Source organism: Marmota marmota, unplaced genomic scaffold (assembly GCF_001458135.2).
Source record: "Marmota marmota marmota unplaced genomic scaffold, marMar, whole genome shotgun sequence".
Classification (NCBI taxonomy): Eukaryota; Metazoa; Chordata; class Mammalia; order Rodentia; family Sciuridae; genus Marmota; species Marmota marmota.
Genome location: NW_025999927.1, coordinates 1,018,657 through 1,043,934, shown reverse-complemented (window position 1 = coordinate 1,043,934; position 25,278 = coordinate 1,018,657). Strand labels below are relative to the sequence as shown.

General features: G+C 58.7%; 1 protein-coding gene across 1 annotated transcript in view; it reads right to left on the bottom strand.

The window, feature by feature from the left end:
* The window catches only part of Capn9 (calpain 9), a 29,213-nt gene extending 4,237 nt beyond the window's left edge, over window positions 1-24,976 (bottom strand). Inside the window, exons 1-17 of the mRNA XM_015504375.2 lie at window positions 24,764-24,976; window positions 19,759-19,828; window positions 18,939-19,057; window positions 16,494-16,627; window positions 15,176-15,344; window positions 14,246-14,329; window positions 12,520-12,605; window positions 11,838-11,915; window positions 9,606-9,766; window positions 8,565-8,722; window positions 8,213-8,421; window positions 6,850-6,886; window positions 5,552-5,632; window positions 3,398-3,455; window positions 2,112-2,176; window positions 1,626-1,694; window positions 1,181-1,259 (exon numbers count right to left, since the gene is read on the bottom strand). Coding sequence (XP_015359861.1) covers window positions 1,181-1,259; window positions 1,626-1,694; window positions 2,112-2,176; window positions 3,398-3,455; window positions 5,552-5,632; window positions 6,850-6,886; window positions 8,213-8,421; window positions 8,565-8,722; window positions 9,606-9,766; window positions 11,838-11,915; window positions 12,520-12,605; window positions 14,246-14,329; window positions 15,176-15,344; window positions 16,494-16,627; window positions 18,939-19,057; window positions 19,759-19,828; window positions 24,764-24,976 — 1,870 coding nt within the window. The remainder of the gene's footprint in view (window positions 1-1,180; window positions 1,260-1,625; window positions 1,695-2,111; window positions 2,177-3,397; window positions 3,456-5,551; window positions 5,633-6,849; window positions 6,887-8,212; window positions 8,422-8,564; window positions 8,723-9,605; window positions 9,767-11,837; window positions 11,916-12,519; window positions 12,606-14,245; window positions 14,330-15,175; window positions 15,345-16,493; window positions 16,628-18,938; window positions 19,058-19,758; window positions 19,829-24,763) is intronic.
* Window positions 24,977-25,278: the final 302 nt, after the last annotated feature.

Below are 25,278 nucleotides of genomic sequence, written 5' to 3'. Positions count from 1 at the left end.
ATTCGACACTCTCAGGAGCAGTATCCTTGCCCTCCTTCCTCCTGGTCTGCAGGTTCAGTGCAGGTGGTCCCAGGACTGTTTTTTGTTTTTTGTTGTTGTTTATTTTTTTGTTTTTTGCTGTTTTTCCCAGCTGCAGCCAGAGAAGGAGACTGCTCTGACTCAGAGCTCAGTGCTGGGCCCATGCCCTGGTGCTGCCCAGAACCTGGCATCTGCCTTGGCGGGCTGAAGAGGCAGGGTTGGGACCTCCCTCACCAGAGCTGGGTAGGAGGACCTGGTCACACCATCCTCTCTGGAGGTTCCCTTGGGTCCCTGCTCTGTCCCTCCTGCCCTGGGAGCAGGATCACTGACCCCAGGAGAGTGGTCTGCTTGTATAGCTCTCCTGTGTTCTTCTCCCTCACAAAGGACCGAGCAACCTTGCTGGGCACATTCTGCCCTCAGCAGGCCTGACCCTGGGCATGTTTCCAGGGGTTGCTGCCTGGGAGTGGGCCCCATTTGAAGCTGCACAGGTCCTGGTTTACGACTGTGCTGGTCAGATGCAAAGGGGACACGGAGACCCCAGCTGGGTGCACAGGACACGAGGCCTCAGAGCCTGGGACAGTCACAGCAATGCTGGGTGGATGGTGAGAAGGTAGCAGAGTGTCAATGGAATGATCTGGTTTGGATTTGGTCTGTTGCTGACAAAGCTGGCACAGGGTCACAGGTGGCAGAGGGACACGCAGGTCCCCAAAGCATGGGGACATGGGCTGTCTCATCATGGCAACAATATCACCATGCAGAACTTAGAGGTCAGGAAGTAGTATGCTTGCCACCACAGAGTCCCTGGTTACTCTGCAGTGGAGAACACGGCCAGAGGCCTCTGGGGGCAGGCCACGTTCATTTTTGGAAGATACTTCTAACCCTCCAGCCCATGTTCACAGTGGTTTAAAATGAGGGTCTTATGAGGGGCCAGGCTGCAGCCAGGAGGCTTGGCCTAGTGCTTCTCTGGCTGGGGGTGCACGGCTTCAGTGTCCTTATTTGTCAAATGCAGGGTTCAAGACCTGGGGTGCTAGGTCTGTGACTTAAGCAGCATCAGCTCAGCTCAGAGGCCCACCACTGGCCACCAGCTAGGGCCAGGGCCAGGGCCCAGAAGGCAGCACACTGGCCCCACCTCAGGCAGCCCCACGCCCCAGCAGGTCCTCACCTGCAGCTCTCAGTGCAGTCCGCAGCTCGTAGGACGACATGGTGCCAGACTTGTCGACGTCGAACTGAATGAACAGGTTCTGTGGGGTGGGGCCGGCAGGGATGGGAAGAGTGGCTAAAGGGCAGCCTGGGCAGCAGCAGCTGGAGGGCAGCCGGCCCCGAGGGCCCTGAGAAGTGAGGCTGGCCACCCTCCTGTGTGAGCAGCGCTGGAGATGGATCCCAGGGCCTCCCACAGGCCAGGCTTCCCCCAGGGCCTCCCCCAGGCCAGCCCCCCACCCCCAGCTACCCCAGCCCAGCGCCCCTGTCTTCCCTTCCGTCTAGGGGACTGATGCAAGCATCAGGATTCTACTCTGGTGCCTCTCCTCGTCCCTGCCACCATCACTTAGCCTGTGGCCTTGGCCTTTGCCCCCCTGCCCTAGGCTTGGGGTTCTTGCCAGGTCACATACGATCCACTGCTTCAGCCTGTCCCAGAACACTAGAAATTCACTGAATTCCAGTTTCCCGTTGCCGCTGGTCTGGCCGCATGGGTCAAGGAAGTTTGACCTTTCAACCCAGGGTCCTCAGGGGCCAGCTCTGGGGCACCCAGGATGGCCTGTGGGCTGGTCTGGTGGTGTGGGTGTCAGTGCTGGCCCTGGGGAGGTGGCTTTAAGTACTGAACCGTGGTTCTCTGAAGAGGGGATATGGAAGGTGAGATGGTTTCAAAAGCACAGAAATAGCTCTTCTGTTTCCTGCGAAGGGAACCAAGTGCCAATGAGGTCCCAAATCCCTTGAGAAACCTCTGCCCCCTGGACGGACCCAGGCCACTTGATTCTGATGGACTTCAGCACCAGGGGTCCCCTAGCTGTTGAATTTGCCCATGGAGACTGTGTGCCTCAAACCCTGGGCAGAGTGCTGTCGGAAGTTGCAGGCCCTAAGCCTGCTGGGAAGGATACGTCCATCAGGGAAATGATATTTCTGCAGGAGATCAGGCTCAGCTTCTTGAACTTGAGGTCTTTCCCTGAAATCACATGTGAAAGTTGAATTTGGTTGACCCTCAGTCAAATGTGCTGAAGCCCAGGGTGGCCAGAGCCAGGCTCTTGGACTGTGATGTGGGCATTCTTATGATGGTGGTAAGAATAGGGGGAAATTTATAATATATGAAAAAAAGCTTAAAAAATGGGAATGTCGGGCTGGTTGCAGCTAAGTGATAAAACGCCTGCCCCAGCACCCGCAAAGCCATGGACCCAGCCCCCAGCACTGCAAAACTAGAACATACACCTCCAACCCCCAAACCCAACAACTGAAATAGGGATCACTCTCTCATCATTTTTTTTTTCTAATTCAATAATTCTAAATGACAGATCGCCCATGAAGGTTTCTCTTAGGTCATTTAAGGGCAGAAGCTTGAAAATGAATCGATGACTGAAGGAAGGGCCTTGCTAAGGACGAAGGCCACTCCCACACGTGCAATACCCATGGAAATTGTGTTCCTGGATGAACTGCTCACACAAAGTGAGCTTAAGGTGGAATTTAAACTTGCGGAGGAACTTGGACATTGATACACTGCTGGTGGAAATGTCAAACGGTCCCTTTGGAAAACGGCTGGGCGCTAAAACATCAAGTGCAGAGTTCCGACAGAAATTCTCCTCACCGTGGAGGGAAGAGGAAAGCAATACGCCCATTGGAAACCAAGGTCCACTGCAGCGGTACCCAAGTGCATGTCAGTGGACAAATGAAGAGACAAAGGGGCATGCCACACAGGGAATGCCAGTGGCTATGAAAAGGAGCAAAGCCCAGACACCCGGTGGCAGGCGTGAACCTGGAAGTCACTGAGAGAAGGAAGCCAGGCCAGAAGGCCTCCTGCCAACTGCCCAGGATCGGCAGATCCAGAGAGAGCAGAGCAGTGGTTCCTGGGGATGGGGAGGATGGAGACGGGGAGGGCTGTGAGCGGGCACAGGGTCTCCCTCTGAGGGGAGGGAATGTCCTGGAACTGAGCCCGTGCCCACACACTGACTGGTAAGAGAGCGTGATTTGTTGGTGGTGAGGGTTGGTGATCTTCACCTTGGCCAGTAGGCTTTTGTGCATCTTTTAGAATTGTCCACCTTTAACTTGTGTCATTTTTTTGGAATCAGAGAATAAACAATGACAGCTGTTTCTGAAGTCCTGGGAAGCCCAGCGCAGAGGTCTAGAGGCTGGCAGTGTGGTCCCCCACCCCATGGCCCCCAGGGGTTCACTCAACTCTTCTGCAGCACAGCATTTAAGACATACTCCAGTTCCTCTGCGGTCACCTCCATGTCCTGTGAAGACATTGCTCCTTAGGCCCTCAGGACTCCCGTGAGTCTCTGTCAGCTCCAGCTTGACTGGGCTCAAGGGACAGACTGGCCCTCCTGAAACAGCCACAAGCAGATCACCCGTCTTCTGGGTAGCTGCTGCTGCCCACCAGCTTCTGGGGAAGGTCCAGCTGACCAGCAGAGGCCCACCCAAGGTGGACACAGAATACTGGGCTTGGCATGCTGCCACCTTCCCGAGGATCAGAGATACCTGGAGCGGTTGGCAAAGCTCAGATGGCGCTGGAGGTGTTGCAGGGAGCTGGAGAGCAGGCCAGCCTCCTGCAAAGTTGCAGCTGGGGAGCAGAGCGGAGGACACTCCCTCCTGGAACCGCCCCTCCTGGACTGCCGCCCCTCCTGGACAGCCTTCTCCAGGACACGCCCCTCCTGGGCATGCCCCTTTTGGACACTCCCCCTCCTGAGCGCCCCAGGCACTGTCAGGTCACCTGATCCAGGACTGTGGCTGCTGGCTCTTTCCAAGTCCTCTAGGGGATCTAAGGGCACCCACAGCAGCATCCACAGAGCAGAAGCTCAAGGCGGATGCAGCCGGCCTGGACCCACACCTACAGAAGGGGGTCTTCAGTCTTGCCGGGTTCCCGGGGGGCTTTCATGTGCAGGGAAGTTTGGGTGGCACTGCTGTTGGGCTCATCTGTCCAGGAGCTGGGCCAGCAAGGGGGACCCCCTGTACAACGGCTTTAACCAACAACTGCTGGTGAGACGGGCCAAGGACAGGTGGCTGATTACCAAGGAAAAGGAAATGGGCAGATGACTCCTGACCACCAGCCTCTGGGGAGGGGAGGGTCAGACTCTCCAAACACAAGCAGGTGGCCTCTTCCTGCCTTTTGGTCAGTAGAAAGGAGAAGAAAGGAAACCTAAAATCCATAAAAGGGCAAGACACTGTTCTGCTCTTGCCTTGGCATTTCTCCGGTGTTTAATCTTCAACACCTGGGGAATGAGGCCTGATCCTGATTTTCAGGACCGGTATCACTGGTTCTGCTTGGAGCTCCTGGTCCTGGGTTTGGATGTTTCACCCTGTGAGAAGGGTGGATGTAGCCCGCACCCACACTGGGGGATGGGGGGAGTGGGAAGCAGACCTCCTGCCCGCATCCCCTTCCCCCTTCACCCACTCCACTTCTGACGACTTCTGTCCCTGCCCTTCATCTCAGTAGCTGAGAGGCCACCATGCTGGCTCTGACCTGTCACCTCCTGAGATCTCCAGATAGCACCTGACCTGGGGATTGGCCCCCATGCTGTGCCCTGCCCAAGGGAAGTGGCTGCTCTTCCTGCTGCGCTTTGCACAAGGCCCAGACCCTGTGTCCATCTCCTACCCTGCTTGGCTACTGCAAGGCCCCAGTCCAGCACTAGATACCCCAGCTTCAGGTCAGGCTACCAGCCAGCTCCTTTCACACCAGGGGCCCCAGGCAGGGGAAGCAGAGATTACTGATGTCATCGGCACCTCCACACACATCAGTTCACCAGGCTACACAATGGGCTGGGCCATTTCCCCTGAGAGGAAGGACAATCCTGGGGCCAGGAGGCTTTTCCCAGGCCTCCAGGAGGCCATGAGCCCAGCAAGGAAGCTGAGCAACAGGGCTGAGGATGAGGGCAGCACTGAGGACAGGAGTCCTTCCTCGGTGGCCTAAGCCTGGCCCTGGCTGCCAATCCTGGACACCCTCTGGTGTTAATGGATGGAAATGCTTTGCACCAAGGGACTCTCTCCTGGGCACGCAGTTTGCAGTGTGCCTCCCTGGACAGCACAGAGCAGAACACAGAGCATTTTAATGGCAGTGATTTCAGGGCAGAAGAGTTCAGAGACCCCTCCTCTTCAAGCCTTCCCCAATCTGCCACAAGAGACCTCTGGGCCAGTTCTGAGCCACCATGGGCCCTGCTGCCCCATGGAGCAATGGTGCCAGGTGTGTGGACAGGCTGTTTCTGGGCATCTACTGACCAGGGCTGGGGTCACTTTGCAACAAGCCCCTCGAGGCCTCAGGGAGACACCACTGTCAAACCCCATGACCAACACCCTCTGCTGGGAAGAGGCCAGGCCTTGGTCAGGTGCACCCTACCTTGCCGGCGATTCTTTGGAACAGGGCCCGGAACTGCTGCTCCTCCTCTGTCTCCTGTTCAGGTGGCTTTGGCTGTGAGGGCTGAAAAAATAGCCAGAGGTGGGCACAGAAGGACCCGCAGGAGAGAAACTTGGTATTGCTCTCCCAAAGAAACACAGGAAAGAAAAGCCCTGGAATGGACACAGTGCTGCCCCAAGGGACAAGCCAGGACTTCGAGGACCCTCATGTGCCAGCAGTCACCATGGACACAGTGTGCACCAGCTGCTGCCCACGGAGCAGCAGCCTCAAGGGCTCAGGGAGCCTCTAGAGGAAGTCCTCAAGATGAGGACGAGGAGTCTGGGAGGACCTGGTTAGCTAGACTCATTGCACCCTTCTGTCTCAGACTCCAGGAGGCAGACCATCACGAATGGAGTCTAAAGATCTGCTGGCCTTTAGGAATGGTCTCTACACTCTGTGGATAGATCCCTAGCCCGCTGTGGACAGATCCCTAGCACCCTGTGGACCAGAGCGGCTCTGTGTGGTGTGGCAGCTTGAGCAGGAATAGGAATCAGCAGAGCACAAAGCAACCGGTCAGTGCCCTGCCTGTCCAGGTGACTTTCCTCAGGGTGCTCAGGCTGCAGGGCGTCCTTCTGTGCAGGGGCCTGGGTGGGGTGTAGCTCCGTAGCTCTGATTTCCCGGGTGAGGAGCGACTTGGTGTCGATGTGGGGGATGAACTCCAGCATGAGTGGCCCCATCCCGGAGAGACCATCAGGGCCAGTGCCTCCCTTCAGCCCCATGTGCAGAGAGGGGCAGGCCCAGCAGTCATACTCATCTCAGCCCTGGCCCCGATTCCCGCTGCCTCACATCTGTTCCCAGCATGGAGCTGCAGGTCTCCTCTTAGAGCACCACACCCTGGTGCCTCCTGAAGGTCTCATGGCCCTTGGACGGGATGAAATGGACCCTCCTCCCAACACTCAGAGAGTGGGAGGACTCGTGTCCTTGAGTCCACAGAGAGGACCTACCCATTTGCTTGGTTTCTTTTTATTATTTTTATTAAAATGCATTCATTTTGCCCCCTCACAGGAGGCAGGTGCCTCTCCACGGAGGTGGAATCCCAGAGAAAGAGGACATCCACAACCTGTCTCACCTTGGCAGTCCTGTCTGTGTGAGGGACAGAGGACCCAGGCTCAGCCTGCAGGTCAGTCAAGCATAGGCACTGACCCCACGGCCTGGACATGAGCTCAAGGTGGCACCGTGGTCAGAGGAAGGCCCTCAGCCTCCCACCGAGTCCCACCCTCCCTAGCCAGGGGTGCACTCACCTCAGGAAGGTTGATGTCCACGGTGCCATCCAGGTCCCTGTAGGGGCAGAGAGCACAGTGCCTCCACTGTGTGTTTCATGGGGGACCCTCATGTGCCATCTGCTGAGCTGCAGGAAGCCCTCCTGGCTCACTGCCCTTATGTCCTGCAGGATTTGCAGACCCCATGCATGGACACGCCACCCCCATCACTCAGACCCTCCCCTTGGCTGCCCTCATCCAAGGACACCCTGCAAATCCTGGGCTCTGCAGGTAACAGAGTTAACCCTGATGTGCTCCCTGATCCCCTGGTATCCTCCAATGAGGGTGGTGGAGGTGGCATGTGGAGCGGAGCAGGCTCTCTGCACACTATGCGGGAAACTCTGCATCTCCAGAGGAGAGACGCTGAGACCTGTCACTCAGCTGGGAAGGACTTCAACAGGATGAGTCCTGGAGTCAAGACCAAGAGCCACCTGAGCCTGCATGCCACACTCCCAGTCCTGGTCATGTGTGTCACTTGTGTTTGGGGAAAAGAGGAAGAAAGGTGGCAACTGTCACTCTTGCTGTTCTCATCCTGGGCCCTCAGTGTTTGGACAGCTGTGATACTAAGAGGAGGGGCAGCCTTGTCCTGGCTCCTGCCAATGCTGGGACAGTTGGAGGAATCAGGTCTTACACATCCAGACCTGCAGCACTCCCAAGGACACACCAGCCATCCCAGGAGAACACAGGCCTCAGAGCTGGGAGGAAGCCCACTGGTCGGCCCTCGGATTCGGCCTCACTGTGCGCAAGGCCAGAGCAGCCCGGCGTCCACTGCCTTTTCTCTACCTCTACACAGGTTGGTCCCTTCCTGGGGAATTTTCCAGCTTAAAATATGGAGGCAGACTTTGCTACAATCTCTAGAACAGCTTCGCTGGTTCAGGAAATGGGTCATTGCCTCTCAAGCCACTTCCCCTCTGCCACAGAGCAACCAGCACAGGGCGGTCATGGGAAGCTTATCCCTAGAAGTAACGGATACGAGCTTCACCAGGATACTGTGAAGACGCGTGGCGGAGTGTAAGACAGTTCAGACTGGCCAGCATCTTTAAACTGGAGCTGAGGGAACCCGCCAGTCTGGTAAGGGGACAGTCCTCTTCATTGTGGGTGGGAGTCTAGCATCCCTAAGTGTGCCTCCACTCCAGGGTCTGAGAAAACCAAGGTCTTGCCAAGAGGGCCTTGGGGGTAGGACTGGCAGCTGGGAGGGAGACTGGCAGGTCTGCCTGGGGAGGGAAGAGAAGGGCTGAAAAGCCTCGATTCCCAGGGGGATGGAAAGGGCCCGGCTTCGCAATCCTGGTGGCCCCAGTGCCTGGATGCTAGAGGAAGGGGCCTGGGGTCCGCCTCTGCTCCTCACCGGCTAATGGCTTTCTTCTCCGAAAAGATTCTCAGACAGAAGTCAGCCTCCTGATGGGGCTCAAAGGTGCTGGGGACCAGGATGTACTCCCCCGGGGGCAGCCGGAAGCGGTCAGAGACTTCCCTCAGGTTGATGAACGTCTTGCTTCTAGCCAGGGAGGCATGGTACCTGAAGAAGTCTTTGTCCAGGTGTTCGTCATTGCCAGGGCTCTGTAGGAGGAGGAGGGGGCTCTCTGAGGCTGGCCTTGCTCCTCAGGCAGAGTTTGGTATGGGTTACAATCTCTGGCACAAAACTGAGAAAGAGCTGGGAATGCAGAAGCCTAATGGGACCCGAGTGTGGCCTTGCTCCCCACCTGGTAAATGGCATAGCCGATGGTCAGCGTGTCAGCGCCAAACCTCTTGAGCTTCCTTCGATCTTTCTGCATCAGGGCTACAAGCAAAGTACATTCCTCCTGCCCCTCGTCTTTCTCAGTCAGGGACAGTTTTATCTGTGGATTGGTCCAAAAGGTATCTGCCATTTGAAAGAGAAGGATTACTGCCCCTTCCTTAAGGGGACAAAACAAAAAAGCAAAGTGCACTCCACTCCCCTCCCCTCCCAAGTCCTCCCAACTTGAGGTTTTCCCATCAGCTCTCCGGCCCTGCTTCCTGGGGCCTCCCTTTCCTGCCACCTTCTGAGCCACTTCTCAGCCTTCCAGGGTCTTCCTCCGGGTCTAGCCTGCTGAAGTTTGCTCCACCCTATGTTTCCCACTCGGAATTTCAGGGGGGCCTGCGTTGGCCTGGGGTCATCCTCCTGCCTCTTTTTATTGATTGTGCACTTTGGGTAGGACTGACCTCGTCCCCAACCCAGGGATGAACTCCAGTCTCTGGCAATCCCTTTTGCCGCAGAGAATTGGAGCAAAGCTGAGCAGTGCTCAGTGCCCCGGCACCATGGGGCTGAGGAGTTAGGGGGTCAGGGCTCTGAGGCTACCTCGCAGTGCGTGTGAGGCCTGTGGAAGGCCTGATGCTGAGGCAAGCCCCTGCCCCTGCTCACGAAGACGGCCAGACAGAGGGAAGAAGCCCAGGGGAGAGGGCCAAGCTGAGCTGCGCCCCAAGCCCATCTTGTTGCTGCCCGGCACTGTCAGGCCAGCAGGGCGGTGAGCCCTCTTTACAGCCGATCTGGCCAGCGGTGATCTGTCTCTTATACTGGAAAATGGCCCAAGTGGCAGAAGAGGGTGCTTCCATGAGTACTTCTTGTCCAGCTTTCTACCAAGCCCTCATGTCCAGGTCTCCCTGGGGTCCTGCAGACCAACTACCCACTTCCAGCTTTCTCTGGGGTCCTGCCCTGGCCCTTTGATGTCCCCAGGATGGACTGGACTCTTGGAAATGGAAGAGAGAATGACAGGGAGGCCACGCACCCAGGAAGTTGCGGCAGCCCCCTGCGGTGGAGCCGCGGACCCAGCTGCCCTGGTGCACGGCCACTTCCCACCTGTGCAGCGCGTCTTCTTGCAGTGCATCGGGGCTGAGGTTGCAGACCTCCACCTTGTCGAAGTGGGCCCTGAAGTCCTGGAAGGCCATCCTGCACACAGAGGGTCAGGCGGGTGAGGGAGGGCAGTGGCAGCCCACCATCCTTCCCTCCAACCATCCAGCTCCCGTCCTCCAGGGCAGGGAGGCTCAACTGGGGACTGAACACAGACAAAAGTGAAGATTCAAAAAGGAGAAAAAGACAGTCACACGGCGTGATGGGCCATGGTGGGGCCACATGCAGCATGGGGTGGGGTGTCCCTCCTCGGGAGCTGGGAGCCTCAGGACCAGGCGCCCTTCAAGAGGAGATGGAAAGCAGGCCTGTGGGGAGCAGCTGCTGGGGTCCAGGCAGGCGAAGAGCAAGGTCGTGGGCATTGGGTCAGCAGGGGGCGTGGCTTTGACTCTGGGGACGGGGAAGCCTTTGGAGGGTGTGGAGCAGAGTAACCCGGTCCACCGCTGCTGTGTGGAGCAGACCTTAGGGACACAGGTGAAGCTGACCGGCCAGCTGGGAAGTCATGGCAAGAGAAGGGGGTGCCCAGTCCAGCTGGTGGCCACAGGGAGGCATGATCTGAAGGCAGAGCCCGGAGGTCCTGATGGTTGAGGGTGAACATGAAAGGGATAGGGAAGGTGGGACAGAGCCATGTGGGAGGGAGGCTCTGGAGGGCAGGCCGAGTGGCCTCTCTGAGAGGCTGAGCCAAGGGTGTCAGGGCTAGCAGGGCAGGGAGGAGGGGACAGGACGGGACCTTGCCAAGAAGCCCACAAGAGGGCCTCGGGTCCTAGAGCACTGTGCCCACACCTCAAGCTACTGAGCGGAGAGGCCATGTCCTACCCAGGTCGCCAGGCAAGCTGGAGGCCTCTCTAGTGCAAGAACCACCTGGAGAGGCTGCTTCCCAAGACAACTGCAAACACAGGAGGCAGGACAGGGCCCATGCGCCTGGGCAGGAAAGAAGGGAAGCTGGGGGTTTGCTGTCGTGGTCTTGGCTTGGGGTTCACAAGGTGTGGGAAGAGGGATGAACTCATGCAAGGGCCCACGCGGGAGCATGCAGGGAGCAGGCCGGAAGCCACAGGGTGGGCTTCCAGATCCCACACAGGAGGACATGGGGCCAGAGAGGGTCCATCGCCAGGCGACAGAGCTGCAAAGGCTGGCAGGAGGAAGCGCCTCCCTCTTGGCCTGGATTCCAGGGATGAGCTGGGGGCAACCTCCTGGCTCAGGTCTCGGCCAGCAAGGTGCTGGGCCATGCTGCCTGTCCTCAAACTCAGCCAAGCCGACTGGGGCAGCAGAGGTCAGAGGAGGGTGCTGGCTGCACACCAGAGGCTCTGCCCAGCTTTCTGGATGACATCGATTCTCCAGAGACTCATAAAGAGACATGGAGGTGGGAGGGTCTGGAGGTGGGAGGGTCCCCACCCAAATGTCACTGAGATTAGATTCCCTGCTAGCCTGGGGGCCATGGTGTGTGTGTGTGTGTGTGTGTGTGTGTATGTGTGTGTGTGTGTGTGTGTGTGAGAGAGAGAGAGAGAGAGAGAGAGAGAGAGAGAGAGAGAGAAGAGAGAGAGAGAGAGAGAGAGAGAGAGAGAGAGAGAGAGAGAGAGAGAGAGAGAGAGAGAGAGAGAGAGAGAGAGAGAGAGAGAGAAGAGAAGAGAGAGAGGAGGAGAGAGAGAGAGAGAAGAGAGNGAGACAGGAAGAGAGAGGAGGAGAGAGAAAAGAGAGGAGGAGAGAGAAGAGAGGAGGAGAGAGAAGAGAGAGGAGGAGGAAAAGGAGAGAGAGAAAAGAGAGGAGAGAGAAAAGAAGAAGGAGAGGAGAAGGAGGAGGAGGAGAGAGAGAAGAGAGAGGAGGAGAGAGAGAAGAGAGGAGGAGAGAGGAGGAGGAAGAAAAGGAGAGAAAGAAAAGAGAGAAGAGGAGAGAGAGAGAAGAAGAAGGAGGAGGAAGAGGAGGACGAGAAGGAGGAGGAGGAGAGCTAGGAGGAGGGGAGAGAGAGTAAAGGAGAGAGAGAGAGAGAGAGAGAGAGAGAGAGAGAGAAGGGAGAGGTGGTGGTCCTCGCCCAGGCCGTGTCACACACTCAACACCTGTCACACACTCAACACCTGTCACACACTCAACAACAGAAACAGAAGTGGATGAGCTGTACCAGAACTCCCCGTCGTCCAGAGCAGCATGACACAGGCGCTTCTGGTCAGCCAGGCCCACGGACTGCCACTCGGGGGAGCTAGGAGCAACAGGGTGGAGTCAGCCAGGAGGGTCCTCCCAGGAGCCATGCTGGCTTGTGCGGCTGCCCTGCCAAGTGAATTCTCACTGGCCCCAGAAATGCACCCAGGATGCAGAGGCTCACTGGCCTCAGGTCCCCAAATGTGGAAGTGCATGTCCAAAGGCTGCTGAGGGAAGGACCTGGCCACTGGGGCCTGCTCAGTAGACACAGTGGAAAACGGCAAGGAGGTGAGTGGCCGCGGGGGGCGGGGGCAGAGGATCCTACAAAAGCCCCAGCTCAGCGTGGCCTCCAGCCTGCTGGTGCCAGGAGCAAGAGTGACCTCTACTCCTCCTTTGCCCAAGGCTGCCATTCATAACAAGCCCTCCTTTGCATAGCCTTGAAGAGGTCAGGCCAGGCTCTGTGAGGTGGGCACACCCGACCCACAGGCAGGAAGACTCGGGAGAGCTGGTGGGGAGCAGCTGCCCACCACCCTCCAAACTCAGGCTGAGGCTCCGAGTGGCCTGTGGGATCTGTGACCCTGGCACGACTCCAAACACAACAGCCCCCTCCTTACCCTGGCGGTGCCCAGTCCACAGCAGCCCAAGCCACCTGTGCTGTGTCTGACCTGTCGCTCCACGGCCCATTCCACTCGACCTGGCCCCAGGGGTTCCGGACTCGGATGAGCTCGATTTTCTGGCCCCGGAAGTCTACCTAGAAGGGAGAAGCATCAGGGAGGTGGGAGGTGAGAAGACCGGAGGTTGGCTGTGTTCATCGTGGGCTTGGGCCCCTCTCCGCGGACTCATCCATCCGTAACCAGCTTGCGGAATTTCCGAATTCCTATTGAAAACAGGCGGTAGCCTCTCCAGTGAGGGCCTAGTAGTCCCCGCGAATGGCCACACCTCCTCTGGACAGTGACTCCCTATCAACACGAAGCTGGAAGCTTCCTCTGGCACAGAACCCTGCATCGTGGCTTTCTGGGTTCCCTCAGCACCTGGGTGGCATAGAGCATCCTCAGATGAGCTCGAAGAGCCCCAGGAGGTGACAGGACCACAGGGCCACAGGCTGGGAATGCAGCAAAGGAAGGCCAGATTCCTTTTCCTGGGCTCTGCCCTGGGTCACAGGAAGGAACCTGCTGTTCCAGGGGATTCTTGCACCAGGCCCTCCAGCACTGCTGTGGCAGGGAGTGGGGCCAAGGCCTTGGGTCTTGGAGGGAGAGCATGGCGGACGGACCTCTGCTCATCCACAGTGGAGACCCCAGCCACCAGAGCTGTCCTGCTCTGGTCAACATCTCCCAGCAATATCAGCTCTCAGAGCGCCTGGTGCGGCCTATGGGAACCACTCAGGAGCTCCCTGATCTGAGGTGCTTCAGAGCAAGCAGGCCCCTTGTTGGTGGAGAGGAAGCAGAACCTGTGAGCAGGATGAGGGAGACCTCTGCTTGGAATAATGTGTAGAACAACCACATGCCTACTCGAGGGGCAGGTGGACACAAGGACCAGCTCAAGCTGGAAATCAGCAGAGGATCCCCTGGGGTCTCCCACAGCTCACATCACAGAAGGGCCTTCCTCCACGCTCCAGCCACGCATTCGTGGTGTGTTACCAGGATGTGACGGCCCCAGAAGGGAGCAGAGATGCCCAGCTGCAGGGGTGGGCCAGGCAGGACCCTGGACTTCGCTGCACTTGAGCCGGGGGTGGAGCCCTTGGTTTCCCGTCTTTCCCTCTTCCGTTTCCTCCCTCTCCTCCACTTACTCAACTGCTTTAGGAGATTGTCCTGGTTGTGCCTGTGAGGGTGTCCCTGGATGAGTGGAATTTAACTGGTAGACTGAGCAGAGCAGGGATCCCTCCCTGTGTCGGGGCCTCAGGCCTCTGCAGAAGCCCTGAGCAGGGCAGAGGAGGGGCAGAGGAGGGAGTGCTCCCAGGCTGCGGGGCCAGGACACTGCTTCCTGCCTGGGGCCTGGGAGGTCGCGCAGCTCCCCTGTGCCAGGCCCCATTCTGACTGCCCAGGAGCCAGGCGGTGGCCTCCCAGCATCTCCAACTTGGACGGCTAATTGTGGGACTCTGCGGCTCACAATGATCGGGCCAGTTCCTGAAGCACCTGGCCATGCACGTCCTTACTCTCCTGTGGTCTTACACCCCAGGAAACCCTCTAGTGTAGATTTGGGAAGCAATAGCAGATAAGAAAAAACAGACTCAGACGCGGCCCAGGCCCCCCACTGGCTGACGCGTGGTGCCATGGGGGACTCGCTGCTATGACCTCGTCTGCCTTCTCTGGGTGCGGGAACTCTGAAGGCCCGGAAGGCAACTGAACTGCAGTGCAATAAGGAAGGGCTGAGGCGCTTCCTGGTCCTGCCCACCTGGTCAAGCCCCGTGATGGTGTAGGCGTGACCCTTAATGAGACCGAAAGGCGTCCGGGCTTCGGATTCTGCAGCATTTCTGATCTGAAATGAGAAGAACAGCGTCAGACCCTCATCTGAGCTGAGGTTTCCCCACCAGGCCAGCCCCAGCCCCATACCACTGAGCTCATGCTGCCTGTCCTGCTCCCCTTGCTGCATGAACTGGGTGTGCAGACCCCACTAACTAGGGCACAGCCAGGCACACTCTCCCAGGGCACAGAGGCCCTCCTCCCCAGAAAGGAGAAGCTCACTTTCCTGCCCCCAGGGAGAAGGTGGCCACGAGTCCTGGCCATGAGTCCTGAGGCAGGAGGCACCATTGCACGTACCAAAGAGATGCTGCCAGGTACGGGAAATGTGTGTCCCTGTGCCCCAAACATGAATGTGCAGAGGAAATGGCTAATTAATTAGGAAAAAATCCCCGAGTTTAATCCAAGAGAGAAGGGATGAATTCCCAGAAACCATCAGACGACATTGCCCTGTGTGTGCGTCTGTGCGTACAGAGAAATTAGAAAAGTGCTACTAGGTGTCTTCCTGTCAGTGCGAAGGGCTCTCTTCCTAGTGTGTGTAGGAGGCAGCAAGCTTCAGAAAGCTGCACGGGCAGATGCCCCATCAGTGAAATCAAGCCAGCCTGTGTGTGGGTGTGTACCCGTCTGCAGGGTCAGAGGGCTGAGGGGTGGGCTGGCCAGGGCCAGGAGGCCAAGCAGGAGATGCGGGCTGCTCACGGTGCCCCAACAGCCAAATGCTTCTAACCTAATCAGGAAAGCTAAGCAGCAGCCTGAGTATCGCTGAAGAGATAAGCACCGGCACTCCCACCATGGTTACACACCCTCTTGAGGAGCCAGGGCCCCTGGTGGAGACCCCATGCTCTGAGTGAGGGCAGCCCCTACTCACATCCATGGAGCAGCCGAGCAGGGAGCCGCGCTTCAGGGCCTTCCCCAGGATGGTGTAGAAGTCCTGTGGGGCCTCTCTGGTCAGGAAGGTCTCCGCCACACCCCCGGTGAAGTCCTCCATGGCCTCCAGGGTGCTGCCCCCCTTCAGCGCTTCATAGCTCCCGTTCAGCCTGCGAGGGCAGCAGGGCCAGGTGGCTGTGGGCAGGTGGACGGGGACAAGGGGGGTGGGAGCAGTTTTGCTTGGCTGGAGGAGGCCGCGATCCTGGTCCCTGGGGCAGCAGTGGGCGGGTGGCACAGGACTCCCCAGGTGGTCAGGGCTCCAGACCCAGCTCCCCAACAGGCAGAATGACCATGGCCAGTTGCCTAGGCCTCTCCTAAAGCTGTGCTTGCTTTTTCTCTGCATGAAGGCCGAGATAACCCCAGCAGAGCAGTTCTGGTTCATAGAAATGCCAGAAGAGTCGCATCCCTACACCCTGCCCCCAGGTTTCCTCTGGGTGGCATCCTGCATTGGCATGGGCACACCTGTGAGGGCGACTGAGCTCATGCTGGCCTTAGGTTCCAGGGCCCTGCACCTTCACCCCATGTCTGTTTCCTGTGTCAGGCTCCCTGCAGGACCCATGGCCGCTGTCCTCACCTCTCCTTAGGCTCCTCTGGGCCGTGACTCCCTGATGCACAGAACTGCGCTGCAGAGGCCAGGCCTTGCTCTTAGTGTCCAGTCCACTTTGCAAAGCAGTGCAGCACTTGGCCCCCGAGTGACTCCATGTGGACAGAGCCCAGGGGCCAACTGAAATCTTACCAGGAACATCAGACGTGGGAGCTTATCGAGCTCAGCAGATGGAACTTCTTCCTAAGACCCTCACAGGGAGGACCCCCAAGACTAGACACAGTGGCACCCTGACCCCGTGACCTGATCACATGTCATGAGCCATCTCCAGGGAAATCGGCACAGCAAAGAGCCTCCAGCTCTGCCCCTACCATTTTTAACAAGCAAAGGAAAAGCACATCCTGTGTGGACGCTGGGTCCCTGCCCAGGTGGGAAGCAGCCCAGGCATGTCTGGGGGGGTCTGAAGAGCCGCAAGCATCAGCACAGCCTGAAGTTCCCCCAGCTCTCCCAGGTCCACTCCCGCCAGCTCTCCTGAAGTCCACCTCCACCCCTCAGGGAGACCCAGGGGCAGGTGTGGCCATGTGCCCAGAGTGGACCTGGGCCCCAGGTACATTGGGCCTCAGCAGGAAGCCTGCTCCTGTGACTCCTTGTCCAGCCCCATCCCCTCCCGAGCCTCACACATGGCCCCTCCGCTGGCCTTCCCGCAGGGACTCACTTTGCATAGGCCTTCTCCAGCAGGGCGCTCCAGAACTCGGTGTGGTCGGCAGAGTGGAGGAAGACCAGGCGGCCACGGAAGGTGGGCAGGCGGTCGTCGATCACCACATCCAGCCACTCGCTGTGCTGCCAGAACTGGAGCCCAGAGTAGAGCCAGGAGCAGCGGGAGAGTCAGGGGGCCACCAGCAAATGCTCGCCTGTAGCCCCCTCTGAGCAAGCTGCACACTCATCTCCAGAGTCCCTGGGCTCCAGGAGGGGCCACCTGAGTCCATAGGCCACATGCTGGGCCTTCAACCCTGCACGGACACCAGCAGCAGGACCAGTGTCACCCCCAGCAGTGGGTGGCAGTTGCTGGTGGCCTCTGGTGGCCTCTGGCTGCCTCGGTGCTCTGAACTCTCCTGCGCAGTCTGCTTTGGCAGGAGAGGGCAGCACTCTGCCCCTGCCCAGGCAGCCTCTGCCCTCCCGCCCAGCTTGGGGTCTGGCTCCACATCCCTTGCTCCTCAGTTCCCTGCTGGCTCCCTGGTGGAGCCCAAGACTGTGCCTTGGTGGGGCCCAGAGCAGAGCCAAGAGCAGCAGGGGAGTCAGGGGGCCAGGTGTGGACGTGGGGGTGTGGGTGTAGTGGACATGGGTCCAAGTGTACAGGGGTGTGAATGTGTGCACACAGTGCTTGTTTAAGTGCACATGTGCCAGCCCGTGTGCTCACAGGGGACAGGGAGGCGGGAGCAAGTCAAGGCTGGGCGCCGCTGCCCCTCTGTGCTTCTTAGTGTGAACAGGGACCTCCTCCTCTGGCTCCTTCTGGTGTACTGGGCTGCGCCCCTCGGGCTGGCAGCGAGTGTGAGGGAGGTGACAGGGAGCACAGGCAGTGGCCTGGGGGCCATGTCCCAGGGTTCTTTGCCAGGGCACTCTGGGCCGCTCCTGTGGCAGCTTCTCCCCAGCTGGACTTGGCTGCCCCCCTGTCTGGCTGAGGCCACGTGTGTCTTAGGGGCTGTCCTGCCACGTGCCAAGCAGGACTCATGCCCAGTCCTTTCTCCCTGAGGCTCTCAGGTATTTGTGGCTTTGGGTGCAGTGCTGCTGATGTCCAGGCCAGCTCCCCTGGGCTGGGGGACGGGAGAGGAGTGCTCAGGGGTGGCCATGCACAGAGAGGGCTTTGAGGGGCTATGGGTGACAGAGGCCAGCTCTGTTGTACTACTGGTCCCCTCATCCACAGTGTGGCTGTGCTGTGGGACAAAGGAACACTGCAGGAGGTCAGGAAGGTGGAGGCCCAGGGGTCATAGGGAACAGGAGGAGTGAAGAAGGACAGGGAGAGGGAGGTCCAAGGGCCATAGGCACACACAGGGTGTCAGAGGTGGCCCGTGGAGCCCAAGGCCCAGGGCCAGGCTCAGGACTGTCCTGCTTATGCTCGTTACTTTGTGACTTTGGTCAGCCACTTCCCTCCCTGGCCTCAGAGTCCCGAGGGGAAAACGGGGGCCCTGCCGACTATGGAGTTCTGGGAGATGGGGAGGACACTGTTCCCTGGGGAGTGGCTCAGATGCTGGTGCTGGGAGCAGGGCCTGGTTAGGTTCAAGCAGCCCGCTGCCACCCTGACGGGCTGTAGGGTCTGCAGGGCCAGGCGCGGGCACTGCGAAGCCAGCATAGTGGTGTACAGAAGTGGGAGAGGGGAGACTGCCAGTGTGACGGGTCTGTGGGGGAGGGGAGGGCTCCCCAGGCCCAGAGGGGCTGTGCCCCAGGCTTGGGGAGCCTGCCACTGTCACAGTGGGGGACCTGCTGCCCACATTGCTGCCAGTCTGCCTTAAACCCTGCCAGGTTTCTGTCACTAGGCCCAAGAGTGCCTCAGAGAGCAGGCCTTGGGGTGGAGGGACAGGGCTGCAGGAGCCACCGCACTGTGAGGCACCCTGCCTTGCACCTGGGCTCCTGGTGGCTGTCTCCCCAGGGACACCTGCAGAAGCTGGCCTCACGGGAAAGGCTGCCTGAGTGCCCGGCCCATGACATACTAGCATGGGGCTGGACCCTGGGCAAGGACCCCGGGCAGAGGACAGCGGAGATGGCCGGGAGCAGGCCAGGACAGTCCTGGTGGCAGGCTGCGCTGTGGGTCACAGGTGATCCCGCGGGCACCTTGGTGGCAAATCTCAGGTTTTATATTTAAACTCACTCAAGGTCTCCAAATTTACATTTCCAAACCTCCGTTCAGGGGAAATAATCCAGCTCCACAGAGGTTGATGCTTCTCTGGCCTCTATGCTCAAAGTTCAAGGAATTCCCAGCAGCGACCCCTCTGGGACCCCCTGACCTGTGGCCCAGGTCTGCAGCCCCCAGAGTTTCCCTGGATGCTTTCCCTGAGGGCCACCAGGCCACGCCCTCAAGGGTGCTCCAGCCTGCTGTTCCTGCGTGCAGTGGGGCAGCGGCACCCTGCTGGCCTGAGAGGGCACCCACTGGCCCCGCTGCTCTCACCTGGAAGTGGAATATCCCGGCATAGCCAGGGCCAAAGCTCTGGTCCTGGGGAACCACTCTGGTCAGCGCCTTCTCATTGAGCGTGAGGGAGGCGATGGCAGCCAGCAGCCAGCAGTCCCCTGCCGAGGAGGGCCACAGTCAGCCTGCGTCCTCCTCCTCCTCCGCAGCTGGCAAGACGCAACACCAGAGAGGCTGTGGGGAGTCCCCCAGGCCACAGCTCTGTGCTTTTGAACAAGGACAGAGGCCAGCAGTGCCTCTGGCCCCTCCCTGCCCCCGCCTGCCCTTCTCTAGCCCAGGGGTGGGGGTGCTCCCTGGGGTTCCAGGCACCAGCCCCACGACTCCCAGCCCCACTTTCCTAAGCTCACGGCTGCGTGTGTGCAGTGTCCGTGTGGGCAGCATGCAGTGGCCGTGTGGGAGCATGGGCAGACACCCCGTGCTGCAGCCACACAGGTCCAGCTGTACTTTTGGGGAGAGGGGCTCAGGATGGGCCAGTGAGACACCATGGCAGGAGCCAGGTCTCCACAGTCAGACTGCCCACCTGCCACTTCCAGGATGGGGCCAGTGGCTTGTTCCCTTGGCCCCAGTTTTCATCTGTGTCGTGGAGGGAGCTGTGTTCCTAGGGCAGGACAGGTCAGGTACAGGAGGGGCTGCTCTCTGGGGACTCCTGGGTGGGGCCCAGGGATGGCAGGTGTGCCCAACAGGTGTGCGAGGGGCCTGGAGCTCAGGGGGTGAGCTCAGGGGGAAGGGAGAGGGGAGCGGAGATCCTGGGGACCCCTGCTGCTCCTGCCCTGGAGGCCCCTCAGGGTGTGACCCCACTTACCCAGCTCCCCCTGGCAGATGTCTGTCCTAGTGGCCCCTCCCAGGATGAATTCAGGCTTCTCCACGATTTCCTGGAGGAGTGAGAGTCAGGTAAGGCCCACCACTGTGGGCAGCAAGAGAGAGCGGGCACGGCAGCAATGGACCCCACAGAGGGGTCGGCCCGAGGAAGGCTCCAAGTCCCCTGCCCGGGCTTCTCTCTGGTATGTCCTGTCCCCAGGGAAAGCAGCCTCTTGCCACAGTCTCCTCTGCCATAGACTCCCACATGGATGACCCTATGTGGAGGCTGGAGGGTCTGTAGCGAGCACTGCTCACTGTGAACCTTGCCACCTTTGAGGGCCCTGGACTCCTGGTCTTGCCCAGAGGCGACAGGTTTAGCTGCATAGGCCAGTGTCCAGACCAAGCTCAGCCCTGCCAGCTGCTCTCTTCAGACCAGCATTTAGGTCAAATTCAAATCTGTGCATAGAGGGATGTGCAGCCTTGCATACGATCTCAGCCAAGTACACTGTATTTTTATTGCATATTACATGTTATTATATTTTATAATTGTTAATTATGTCCATATTGATATGATCATTCATGTTTGTATGAATAATATAAAAGATAAACATAAAACATTAAACAAAAACAGCATTGGAAAGCATTTTCATAAAATCCATACAGTTGAGAAACTATTTTAAATGTCATGCTAAGTGAAATAAGCCAGTCCCCAAAAGTCAAAGGCCAAATGCTTTCTCCAATATGCAGAAGCTGACCCAAAATAAGGTCAGGGGGGTGGGGTGGGGGATAGAAGAAAGATCAGAGGAGGAGAGGAAGGGGGATGAAGGGAGGGGGTGGGATAGGAGAGTGGAGGATGGGACGGCACCTTCCTGGGTACACACACGGACAGCGACCCCACCATTGGTACGTCCACAGCCTCTAAAGATTAAAGACTAAAGACAGATATGAGTGAAAAGCCGTAAGTTCATAGAGCAGGAGATGGGAACAGGGCAGGGGGAGGAAGGGCAGGGGAAGCTCTGGGGACTGAACTAGGGGAAATCATGGTCCATGCTTTTGCCATTATGTCAAAATGAATCCTAATGTTATGTGTAACTAAAAGGAACCAATAAAAAAAGGCCACGAGAATGAGGTCCTGAGACTGGAGCCCAGAAGCAGGAGTGATAGATGGACTCACCTGGCACCCTGGCGGTCCTGGCCCCCAGGGTGGGCACCCTCCAGGCCCCTCCCGCCCACTGCGACTCTTTCTGGGGTGAATAAGGGACGCCGGGCAGCAGACCTGGTGGCTCTGCAGACCTTGGTGGTTCTGCTGACCTGGTGGTTCTGCAGACCTGGGTGGTTCTGCTTGGCTGGTGCGGCCAGTGCGCGGGACCTCCTAGTACTGCTCTCTGGGCCAGGAGGGCTCCCACTTCTCCCCAACCGAAGCCCATGCCTCAACGCTCAGCCTGCCTCGACTTCCCATCTTTCTCCCAGTGCCAGTATCTGTCCCTGGCACCAGACTGCAGCATAGATAAGAAAGAGTCTCCGCACTCACAGGGACAGACCACGAACCAGGGGCAAGTGCCCGGTGGAGGGGGTGGGATGGCCAGGGGGCTCTGGGGAGCTGACAGTGAAGAGGCCCAAGCAATTGTGGTGGGTGCTGTGTAGGGATGGGGACGGCAAAGAGCACGTCCTAGACCCCATGGTGACAAGAGAAGGGTGGTACTGGTGACGAAGGGACCATCCACCTCCTTCCAGGCTCCAGGACTGAGGAGGACCAGGCTTGGAGGCCAGAAGTGCCAGGAGCCCCTCAGCCCATCCTGCAGGAGCCCCAGGTGCGGCTGCTTGGAGACCACCCTGAGCCCACCACCTCGAGCCTGCCAGGACCCTGCTTCTTCTCTGCTCATAGGTCCCAGGGAATCAGAGGGTGGGGATCATGCTAATCCCAGGGCATTTCCAGCAGAGTGGAGGTCTAAGCTGGTGGCGCCCTGTGCTAGCCTGCTGCCATGGTGGGCCCAGAGCGGCTCAGGAAGGCTGCATGGTCTTATTCTTTTCCAAAATGCCCACACAAGCTTACCAAGAGGACTTCTGAAAAAGACTGTGCTATGCCCCAGAAACTCAAGGCCTGGCAGGGGCACACCAGCCTGGGGCCAGAGCCTTCTCCGTGAGGCCCCGCACGTCCTCGCATTCCTCCCTTGGCTCCAGGCAGCCCTGTAGTCTTTTCATCAAAGGACCGCATTCTCCAGTGTGGGAGGACTGGCCCAAAGGCAGTGGGCAGCTCCCAGAGTCTGTGTCCTGGCTGGCCGGGGTGGCCCTCTGCATCTGTACGAGGCACGCCATGTCCCCGCCACTGCTGCTGCCTCCTGGCTCATTGCTTCCCTCCAAGTTGAGGCTGGCAGCTCCCTGGCCCCTGCATCCCCAGGCCCTGCTAAAGGCAAGCCTGCCTGCCACTGCCCTCCAGTGCTGCCCTGGCTAGGTGCTTGCCCTCCCCGCAGCGCAGCTCTGTTTGACAAGAAGGCGTGCTGGGGTAGGGAGCCGGTGTCACCTGGAGAGTTCGCACCAATGAGGCTGCACAGTAGGCAGAGCCCAGTGGCCTTCTGGGGAACCGGGCACCCAGGACACCCCCTCAGGACTGTGGAGTTGCCTGGCTCCTGATCCCATGGTCATCTGTAAGGTAGACTGCAGAGCTCCAGACAGAAAGCAGGTGTTTGTGGGAACAGGAACAGACAGTAGAGGCAGTCACTGGAGCGGACGGTGGGGACAGTCTCAGGTGCATACACAGGAGAGGACGGCAGGCCCCACTGAGAAGCGAGGCCACAGGCAGGCAGCCAACAGGAGGCCTGAACATGCACGGGGACAGTTGTCAGTCCCAGTGGAGAGGGCAGGGTACCGTGGAGGGGCTGCAGGCACTGGGGTCCTGGCTGTGGAGCAAGGCCTCCCCAGATCTGGGGACAGAACCGAGATGACGTCAGGGCTGAGTCTGAGACTCCAAGTCCCTGGGTGAGACGGTGGCCCTGCTGTAGGGATGGGAGCAGAAGGTGGCAGTTCCAGAGGTAACCCAGCCCCTCTGCAGGCTGCAAGGCGGGACCTCCAATGGGAGAGGAAGGAGGATGGCGTGAACTGGCAGTAGTGGCAGCGGCACTAAACCTGCTGGTCCCGTGCAGAGTAGAGGCTCAGCACTCTACCACACTGACTGGCGTCCTCACAGTGACCCCAGAGGTGGGGCCATCATTGTCCCCCTTCATGGAGAGAAAGCTGAGGTCTGCGGTGGCTGCTCTTCTCCCCCCCACCCCCCGCCGCCTGCACTGTGCCTTTAGACAGCACTGGTATCTGCTGGGCACCAGGGAGAAAAGGCTGCAGTGGCCACACCAGGCTCTAGTCCCTTGGGCTGGGGCATCACCTTCCCTGGGGATCCTGACTCCAAGGACTCCCACCCCTCGGTTAAAGATGCACCCATCCCGAAGTCTGGGGCAGCCCCGTGCCCAGCTGTTCAGGGGCCATGGGCCGGAAGCAAGAGACTGCAGACTGGCAAGGCCCTCAGGGCCACTCTTTGTCTTCGGTTACTCTGGAAGTGTCCTTCCTCCTGCAAGGCGTGGTCTAACCCTACCCACACATGCACACACATGCCTGCTCACATGTGCACACACGTGACCTAATGCATGATGCACATGAATCCCACTCTGCCCACATCAGGAATTGACCTCACAGGCCACCCCTTCAGGAATAACAGCTGTGCATGCGGGTCCCGCCCTGAGGAGCCCAGCTGTTTCCAGCGTGTGCTTTTTAGAATTGCTGTGTTTACTCGAGGCGTGGCCATTCCTGTTGGAGACGGGGAGATATGTGCGGGGGCCCTTCGCTCCCCCATCCGAGTGTGCTCCAGATCTGTAGATGGCAGTGGGGTTAACATGACCTCAGCTGCCCTTTACTGAAAATGTCCTGAGTGCTGGGCAGGGAGCCGTCTAGGCCAAGCCACTCCATTCCACAGGTGTGCAGACTGAGGCTCAGGGTCACAGGGTAGTATGGGACTGGCATTTGGGGCTCACGTCCAGGCCTGGCACCCTTGCACTGTCCCTCCTCACTCACAGGAGCTGCTCCCAGGGCAGGACCTGCCCAGAGGAGCCTCAGCCGTGGCGCCAGGTCGGAGGCGGGCCCTGACTAACCCGCACTGTAAATATTGACATGGCGCCCAGCCCCAGCTGGCGCCTCTTGAGACCTGTCACCCCCGGACTTGCAAGGTGGGGTGGCCCCCACTCTGGCCCTTCTGGGAAGGGGCAAAGGCTCTGGGAGTCTGCATGTGCTGAACGTGAACATCTGTCCACATGGAGTGTCCGTAGCCCACAGGTGCGCCACATCTGCAGCGCCACCCTCTGAATGCCCGGGCCCTGGTTGCTCGATTCCCCTGAATTCTGGGGGAAACGTCACACAGATGTGCAATATATATATATATTATATATATTATATATATATATTTATTATATATATAATATATATTTTATATATATATATAATATATATATTTATTATATATATAATATATATATATTTATTATATATATATATATATATATATTTATGATATATATATATTTATAATATATATATATATACACTTTTTTAGTTGTAGAAGGACACACAATATCTCTGCTTATTAATTTATTGTTATGTGGTGCTGAGGATGGAACCAGAGCCTTACACCTGCTAGACAAGCATTCTGCCACTGAGCCCCAGCCCCAGACCCCAGAGATGGCTCTTTTTGATAAGGTTTCAGTAGCTCCCCACACATAGCCCCTCTGTCTGGGTCCCCAGCCTCTGTGGGAGTGAAAATCAGGAGGTGAGGGGTGCACCCAGACACCCGGGGTGCCCAGGCTGAGCCACCCTAGCCCACACACCATCTCCTGCCCGCACGCCACAGAGCCCTGGGCCACAGGCGTGCAGGGAGCCCTCCCTCCTGCTTCTCCCTCCCCTGGAGCTTGACACCCTCCCTCTGGGCCGCTGAGCCACAAAACCCTGTACCCCCTCCTCACCCCACTCACCCCTGGCCGTTTCCACTCAAAGGGGACCTGGGACCTCTCACTGTAGAACAGGGAGGTGTTGTTGGCAGGGAAGTCCACGTCCTCAAACAGGCTGCCCGTCTGCAGGGAGCCCTGCCTCAGCTGCTCAAAGCTCTGGCCTGAGGAGTGAGTGGTCCGGGCATTCTGGGGGACAGGATGGGCCTGCAGCCCCGGGGGCCCGTGCAGGTAAGGCATGGCTGCTTCCTGGCAGGCAGGGGTGGGAGGCAGAGGCAAAGAAGGGCAGAGGCTAGCTGTGCGGCTCTGTGTGCTGGTCAGCTAGGAGTAGCCCAGGCCCTGGCTGGGCCGCCCACCTCCACCTGCTTGCTGGGAGCCTCCCTGTTAGACGGACATGGGACACACCCTGATGGCAAATAGAGAGCGCCCTGGGCCGGCTTGGGGCTCCATGGAGGCAGCACCTGAGCTTCTCGCACTGGGGAACCCTGGGGGGGAGGAGGGCTTCCCCATGGGAAGAGGAGGAGAAGAGTCTGGTGCAGGAG